General features: G+C 40.3%; 1 protein-coding gene across 2 annotated transcripts; it reads left to right on the forward strand.

Annotated features, from left to right (window-relative positions):
* The first annotated feature begins 339 nt into the window (after positions 1 to 339).
* LOC127409911 (calphotin-like) lies at positions 340 to 6,247 on the forward strand. Of its 2 annotated transcripts, none has more exons than XM_051644892.1 (2): positions 340 to 542; positions 3,842 to 6,247. In XM_051644892.1, exon 2 carries the CDS (start codon positions 3,850 to 3,852, stop codon positions 5,440 to 5,442), a length of 1,593 nt encoding a protein of 530 aa, XP_051500852.1. In that variant the 5' UTR covers positions 340 to 542; positions 3,842 to 3,849; the 3' UTR covers positions 5,443 to 6,247. The 2 variants fall into 2 exon arrangements, with proteins under 2 accessions (XP_051500852.1, XP_051500844.1); XM_051644884.1 differs by having other exon boundaries at positions 341 to 542; positions 3,839 to 6,247.
* The last annotated feature ends 2,548 nt before the right edge of the window (positions 6,248 to 8,795 follow it).

An 8,795-nucleotide genomic window follows, 5' to 3' on the forward strand; every position in this document is an offset into this window, starting at 1 on the left:
CAAATTCAAAGGCCCTACTAATCCACTCTCTTCTTTCTCCTCTCCTTCAGTCATGGGGGTGGAGAATTGCTGCAACCCGTGTCTGTACTGAAAGAGAGAAGGAGAAATGCATGCTAAAACCAGACAGGTGGAAAAAGGCAAATTCACCAACTTTCAAGTCAAAGGAATACGGTTGCTATAGTGATCACTTCAAAAAGTGAAAGAAAAGAGGGCATTATTCCCAAAACCCATTATAAAGCCCAACTAATCTAGTCAAAGCACCCAATGTGAGGTTATGGAGGGGAGGAGGAGAAGGAGAAGGAGAGGGAGGGTATATGGATTGTGGGCAGCGGGCAGGAGAGGCTGTGATAACGACAGATGTCTCGCAAACCGTGGGTTTAACAGGAGGGGTGAAAGGAGAAAAAACGCCCAGTCTCAGATTGGACCTCGAGGAGTGAGTAGAGTAGGACTGGGTGCAGCTGGATCACATTCACTACAACTGGAGAGAAGAAAGTGCAGCTAACGCACTGCTTCGGACCGAATTCACAACAGTAGAGAATCAGGTTAGTAAAATAAAATAAAAAAATAAAATAATAATAATAATAATAATAATAATAATAATAATAATAATAATAATATATATATATATATATATATATATATATATATATATATATATATATATATATATATATATATAATAAAAAATTAATGTGACTTTTCGACTACCGGGACAAATGACACCTACCGAACAAAGCATTTTACTGGGACCCGTTGAAGGAGACTGTTAAACGCAGACTGGATGAGCCGTCCTTTGTTCTCTTTATTTTCATCTGTCACTCATGGAAACTAAGAAATTCTATTTTATTCAATGACTAAACATGAAAAATAGTTTATAGCTATTTCCTTACAATGCGACTTTAGTAATATCACATTTATAACGTTCTGCAAACGTAACTATATCTTTGGAAAAAACATGACTGGTCTCCTAAAATATATTTGGTAGGTCAAAGACTTAAGGTTAAGTAAAACATAAATGCTTTTTATTATTATTATTATTATTATTATTAATTTTGTATGACTTATTAATGAAACTGCGTTACAGGTAGCCATTGTCTAGTGAGTTTGCAGCCGGAATTTCGTTCTCGCTTCGCTGCTGTCTTTCTATAGGCTTTCAGGGTTTTTAAGGAAATGCAAAGCATTTATTTGCACTAATATGAAATGCTCATTCAGGCGTTTCGAGGAGCTGGTCGATATGAACAGAGAGATCATAGTGGGGGGTGTGGGGGTGGGGTACATTCTCAAATCACTGTCTCTCTCTCTCTCTCTCTGTCTCTCTCTCTCTCTCTCGAAATGTGTCTTAGTTTAAAATTATTGGCTATTTATACTCTTTTCCAATAGACTGCCTAACTAAATCGACAAAACATAAATGACAGATATCATATGCATGAGGTTACAATCAGTGTTAACTATTTTTTTTTATCGACAGTATTTGCGTTTTGCACCTTCTCAGGGTAAATCAAATCTCTATTGGCACCAGTATTCAATATGTGCTACATTTATTCACGTAGTCTAATACGTATCACACTGTTTTAACATGTATAATGGACCTTATCCAGAGTAGCAGCATTTTTGTGCGGGAATGAAAACGAGGCTCTTCAATGGGTTGTAGCTATTGCTGTTTAAATTGGTGTTGATCATTCAGCTGACGAAACATTAAAAAACGTTTTCCATAAAATGTCAGCAGACAAAAAACTCTGATGTGAAAAATATAAAATAAGATGTGATCTAGATCCTTTAAACAGCTTTATAAAGTCAATACCATTTTAGAGACTGTTAGTCTATACCTCGCAGCCTCGTTTTCATTACCATAAAAAATTTAATATGGCACTACTCAAAAAAAGGTCTATACCCTGAAGTGGGATAGGCTACTTGGCTTGACGTACCTGCTCAGGGTGTTTCACTGGTCATCATGGATATGCTGTACATTGCACTTAATCGCTAAAAGGTGCTATATAAGTACAGTTATTATTATTATTATTATTATTTCAGTCTGTCAATTAGGAGATTTTTGTATTACAGCGATATATTAATGAGTAAGATTTGCTGGAATAACGAAGCTGTTTGGTGTATATTGGCAAAGAGCGCTGTAAGTGGCTGTAATGAAAACTGCTGGCGGTAAGGAAGTGCCTTCAGTGATAGCTGACACAAGCAGCTCATTTCAACAGTTCAGACTCATCTGCAGTTCGAACTGATGCATGACTGCACATACAGTCTTGTTTGCTTCAGTGCAGCACTATGGACAGCTCCTATTGTAACCCCACTGTGCTGCAGTTTTGTTTTGCAATAACTGCATTTAAGAAATGCAGTTTTTTTTTTTTTTTTTTTTAAAGTTGTAATCTGTGTCCTTCCCCAGAGGAGCCCATCCCTTCGATTGTCATCTTAGAATCAAACTCAGCCAATGAGATCTCCCTCGAGGAAACTGTGCCGCCTCAATTTCAAAAAAATATATTTTTCTAAATCACCTTTCACAGTAGGCTTCCACACATATAATTACATATAAATTCAACATAGAATTCAAAAATGTATTATAATGAAACATATCAACTTGTTATAGTTTAAGTAGGTCTCAACTTCCAGTAAGCTACTATGTAAACATTTTGGTAAATAGGGAAGTTTCTGTACTTCCCTACAGCCCTCGGCTGTTTCTGTACTTCTGTACATTTTGTTAGAGTTTACAAAGAATGCTCTAATGAATTAAGTTCCATTCATCTAGCCTGACTCAAACAGTGGCATTTTATGTAATCAGCCTTTCCCCTATCTTTTTACTTCACCAAGCCTTAACTGGTTTACCAACCCAACACCAGACATGAAATATGCATTTTGTGGTAGCAGAAAATGAACCACTCTTTCAAGAGTGTTTTATTTGTAGTATAGGCTTACTGTACTTATACACTGATTGCTATGAGAGACTGAAGGCATAATACTGAAATTGGCAGGAATTCAAGGATTCAGAGGTGGTAAATAAACCACCAATACCACTGAAGGTGGTTTATTTCTCTTCATGGCCCTTCTGCTTCATTATATACAATCAGTTCATGCTGTTAATTAGACAATTACATCAGATACGCCCTCCAAAAATAGTGTTGTGACCAACATCGAACTGCAGAGCAGTGCAACTTCTCACGGTTGTCAAACACAGCAGGAGTAAAGTAGCGCCCTCAGCTGACAACTGTGATGAGTCTGAATATGATATTAAACCTGAATGATCCGCTTCTACTACCGGCCCACGGTCACATTTCTGTTTGCTGTTTACACAGTCTAGTGCTGTCACAGAGACTGGTGAAATATCTCAGCACAATTATTTCAGTGAAATCTTTCAGATAGAAGGAACAATTTCTACATACCATTCCACAAAATAATCACTTACAGCAACTTTAACACTATAGCACTGGATTTTGCATAATCCTAAATAGAATATTCACTTGGCTGCAATGCTTAGCCAAGATTTCAGAGTGGCTCATGTAAGAGTCTGATAGAGAGTCTACAAGGAATAAGTGACATTCCCATGCAGTCACAGTTTGTCCTTCAGACAAATCCTCCTCCTTAACAGAGTTTGGACTGTATTCAAAGTCTTTGGCAATGACTGATTTAGGGTTGAAACGAGTGTCCTTTAAAAGGAGATACAGGGTGGGCTTTGTGGACAGACTTGTGCAGTTGTACATTTTACAATTTCATATCTATAATGAAGCTCCATAATGTTGTCCTTTTGCCAGGGAGGGCTTTTAGACAAACCTGTGTACAATATACTGAAAAACAATAACGTTCATAACTTACATAAGATGCTCTTCTGTTCCAGCAGGACACATCATGGGAGCCAAGCTTAGCAAAAGGAAGAAGGGATACGATGTCAGTGACCCTAAAGAGAAGAAAGAGGAGAGTCCTTTGGCGGCAGTTGACCCAGCTGAGAAGAAGGCAGAGGCACCTGTGACTGAAGCAGAGGCAGCACCCCAACAGGTTGCAGTGGAAAGTGCTGTAGCACCAGTGGTGAAGTCTGAAGCACCAGCTGAACAGACTGCCTCTCCTTCAACAACACAGCCAGAGGTAAGGAAGGACAATGCTGCACCAGAAGAACCAGCAAAAGAGGCCTCTACTGCTGCACCAAAGGAATCAGCAGCTGTAAAACAAGCAGCCTTTCCAGAGTCACAAGCAACAGAAGTACCAGTCTCTGCATCAGAGGCACCAGTAGCAGAGGTTCCAGCATCTGCAATTGTGGCACCAGCAGCAGAGGGACCAGCAGCTACACCAAAAGCACCAGCAGCTGCACCTGAGCCACCAGCAGCTGAGGAACCTATAGCCACACCTAAGGAACCAGATGCAGTGCCAGAGGCACCAGTAATAGAGGAATCTTCCCCTGCACCAGAGGAACCAGCAGCATCAGAGGCACCAGTGACAGATAAATCTGCAGTTGCACCTAAGGAACCAGAGGCACCAGTAATAGAGGAACCTGCAGCTGCATCTAAGAAGCCAGCATCTCTGCCGGAGGCACCAGTGACAGAGGAACCAGCTACACTTGAAGAACTTGCAGCTGTGCCAGAGGCACCAGTGAGAGAGGAAACTGTAACAATATCTGAGGAACCAGTAATGGTGTCAGAAGCACAAGCAGCAGAGCTTGAGAAACCAGAAGCTGCCCCAGAGGCAGAGGAATCTACAGCTGTACCCGAGGAGCCAGCAACTGTGCTAGAGGAGCCAGTTTCATTGCCAGTGGAACCTTTTACAGAGCAGCTAGTTGAGAAAGCTTTTGAGGAGGTTGTAAATGCCAGTGAAGTGTCCACTGAAATTACTGAAACCACAGAGGCTATGCCAGAACCAGAGACTGTCACTGAGGCAGCAACTCCAGAGCCAGTTGCTGAGGCTGACACAGTGCCTGAGCCTGTTTCCAAAGCATTGAGTGTGGTGGAGGTAGTGGCAGCTGTGCCTTCCCCGGAGAAACCCACACCAATCACAGAACCCGAGTCTCAGACTGCTGCACCTCCTGAGGCCACACTAACACAAGCAATGCCTGAGCCATCCCCAGAGCCAACCAAACTCAAACCTGCCCCAGAGGAGCCCATCCCTTCGATTGTCATCTTAGAATCAACCTCGGCCAATGAGATCTCCCTCGAGGAAACTGTGCCGACTGTCACAGATCTGAAGCTGGATAATGGAGTGTGTGAGAGTGCTGGCTTAGCAGAGCAATCTGTGTTGGCTCCCCTTGAAGTAAATGGGGAATGCCATGAGCAGGCACCAGAGGTAGCCCCCATGGATGTCCCCAAGTCTCCTGCTGAGGAATGTGTAAATGGTGTGAAGGACAAAGAACCCCCTCTGGAACAGAGTGACTGTGAACTGAAAAAGGACTTGAGTTTGGCTGCTGACATTCAAGTTCCATCTCTGATTGGTGACATGGTAGATGTGCCACAGTGAGTCAGGCTGTTGACTTAATCTGAGAAACAATCCTTAAATTTTAATCCCATATTGATGCGAACAAACAAAACAATCGTCTGACAACACAGGCTTTCTCAAAACGAATATAAAAATGCCTGTTGTGTTCTCTCAGGCAAAAATAATTTCTGGTTAACCAAAAAGAAGTAAAACCACCCAAGAGCTATGAGAAAGAATACAACAGTGAGGTTGAAAGACTGAAAGGAAATGGGAGGGAGAGAGTGTGTGAGTGAGTGAGTGAGTGAGTGAGTCAGTGAGTGAGAGAGCGAGCAGGGTTTGAAGTCTTTGTGCCCTATGTCCTGCTGTCATTGGAGAGGGCAAGATTGCAGGTCTGGTGAATATGTAAGCCAGGGAGATGATTACACATGAACAGAAAAAAGAATAAAAACAACTAATGTAGACGGCAGAACAGAAATACTGGACAGTAACAATGAAGTGATTGAATAGTTTCATCTTTTGTGTGTGAGCCTGATGCATATTATAATGGTTTATTGGATTAGCATTTGATAGTATTTAATCTAATTTAGACCACTTGTCATTTCTGTCACCCTGTAATAAGGAGATTTGAGGACGAAGCATTTCAAACTTTTCACAATGAGAGAAACAGTGAGGAATGTTCATTTTAACTTAATGGCTTGGCATAGAAAATAAAACAATGTTTTACCTTAAAAAATGGTTCTTTCATTTTTGCACTTATGTTTTTCTGAATGTTGTGCTGAATGGGTACCCTAGTGTGGAAACTTGTGTAATATTTAAAAGATTATTTCAAATAAAAGTATGATCACAATCTTGCTGGCTCATGCATAGAGCAGATCGATTTAATTCCTATAGAATGTGTACAGCATGTGCAGTGTTTGGCATTGAATTAATTAATGAGTATAGTGTTTAGTAGACAACAGCTGAAACTTACTGAAAGTTACTGAAAGTTAATTCAGACCCAGCCATTTTGTTTGGTAATGATGATCTGACTGGCAGGTCACCATTCCAGTGATGTCCCAAGAGACATTGACTTTGTAAATTTGTTTTGTGCACATCAGACACATGTTGTTTTGAGCAACATGGAACATAGCCATGCATGCAAATGTCTGCTCAGAGGCTAAACTCACCCCCTCTATCTACAGCAGGAATGATGTGGTAGAACAGGGGAATAGATTTATAGGCATTTATTGCAAGAAGGGTGTTTCAGAATAACTAGAGGGGATTCCATGCAATGCAGCACATTGCAGTAGGGGAAAGAGGACTGGAAATGGTCTCTTGTTTGAAAGGAGGAGCTCTGATGCAGCATGAAGCAGGAAAGGGTGGCCATGACAAACAAGATAATCTTCCCTCTAACTTCAGACATTTATATACACATACTCATACACAGAAACATACAGTGCTTTGAGGCACAATGGCCCCTATATAGAGCTGATGGAGAAGGTCCTCTGGAAAACACACGCAAATAAAAAACATGGAGCACGAAGAACTAAATAAATAAATAAATACCTCAAACATAGCACTCTCACCTACTCTCTAAAAGAGAAGAGGAGCTGCCTCACACAGGTGCTAATGCACAGAAATTATTACAGGATATGTTTGAAATACTGTGAGTGTTTGTTAGCTTGCATGAGGGGAGATCATAGGCGAGCATGAGAAAGGCTTTACAATAGAAGATGCTGGTAATATCTGAAGGTTCCCAAGTGCCCTTCTCCAGCACCATAATGAGCTCCTCCACATACCAAGCACAAATGCTCGAGTTTCTTAAAAAAAAAGCACGCACACACACACACACACACACACACACACACACACACACACACACACAAATTACAGTGCTCATTCTGAGTGACACAGAAGCCAAAACAAGACTCGGCTCTGATGCTGCATTCCATTTACACAGAACCAAAGCCTAAAACCTAAACTTACCTGAAACTATTAACACACACGGCACACACACAGGCGTACAGATTTATGAAAGGAATGCTCTCTAAAGCAGAGGGGGGAGGGGTTTAGGGGGCGGGATGGGAGGATGAACTCACTGGCTTCAGTGTTTTTAGAGTCACAGTAACATTTGTCAAATTTGAATGAATGTATTTTGTGACACTTCCTGAAACATGTTAAACCATAGTTAAAGAGATAGTTCACCACAAAGTTTGCTCACCACCTAATGTTGTTCCAAGCCTATATGACTTTCTTTTTTCTGTGAAACACAAAAGGATATGTTAGACAGAATGCTAGCCTCAGTCACTATTCACTTTCATCATATGGGAAAAAAAAGTTGCAATGAAAGTCAATGGTGATTAAGGCTAACATTCTGCCTAGCATCTTCTTTTGTGTTCTACAGAAGAAAGAAAGTCATACGGTATGGAAAATAATGATGAATGATGTGAATGATGACAGAATTTTTTACTATCTCTTTGAGACTTTGATTATACAGACTTTATGCAGTGACATTTCTTAGCAAAGTTTTATGTTGAAAAGCGATAAAAAATAAAAAGAAATGTATGGCACTTTTACATAAACCTTGTATGTTTTATCATCAAAAAGACATCTCCAGTGTGTAAGTCTCTGGTTTGCATGGCCTGTATTCATTGGTGGAGCCAGATTTGAGAGGAGAGGTCTCACAGTTAGGAATTTTCAACACAAGGTGTCCAGTTTCCTCATCCCATCTTACTGTGCGTAGGAGCGAGGTTCCTTCCTTCCTACAGCTCTATCTTTCTCTCTCTCTCTCTCTCTCTCTTGCTCCCTTCCTCCATTTTTCTTCCTCTCTTTTTCTTAGCTTTTATGCTCAACAGATGAGAGGCCCTGCTTGCATCTTGATTTAAAGACTCTCTACACAGTGCATACTTGTGCTGCTCCAGCTGCAGTGCTTGGATACACCAACACTATGTGTTCTATACCGGCGCCTTGGCACAAAACTGAAGTTGCTTTCCTGTCCCTTTCTACACGTAAGGAATCTTACATTTCTACTCATCTTAAAGGGATAATGCACCCAAAAATGAAAGTTCTATCATTATTTACTCACCTTCATGTTGTTCCAACCCTGTATGACTTCTTTAGTCTGTGGAACACAAAAGGAGATGTTAAGCAGGATGTTATCTTTAGTCACCATTCACTTTCATTTCATCTTTTTCCATACAATAAAAGTGCAACTATATTTTTTTTATATTTCTATAAAAAATTCAAGAAAGAATGAAAGCTAAAATTAGCATGTGTATTAAAATGTGTATTTCTTATTAGAAAGCTATATTTGAAGACAGAGGACAACCTCTGGTTGAAATCTTATATTGTGTTTTAAAAGATTAGTTTACCAGAACAATTTTAAAGGAATGTTTGGGGTTCAATACAGCTTAAGC

This window comes from Myxocyprinus asiaticus, chromosome 2 (genome assembly GCF_019703515.2).
Source record: "Myxocyprinus asiaticus isolate MX2 ecotype Aquarium Trade chromosome 2, UBuf_Myxa_2, whole genome shotgun sequence".
Taxonomy (NCBI): Eukaryota; Metazoa; Chordata; class Actinopteri; order Cypriniformes; family Catostomidae; genus Myxocyprinus; species Myxocyprinus asiaticus.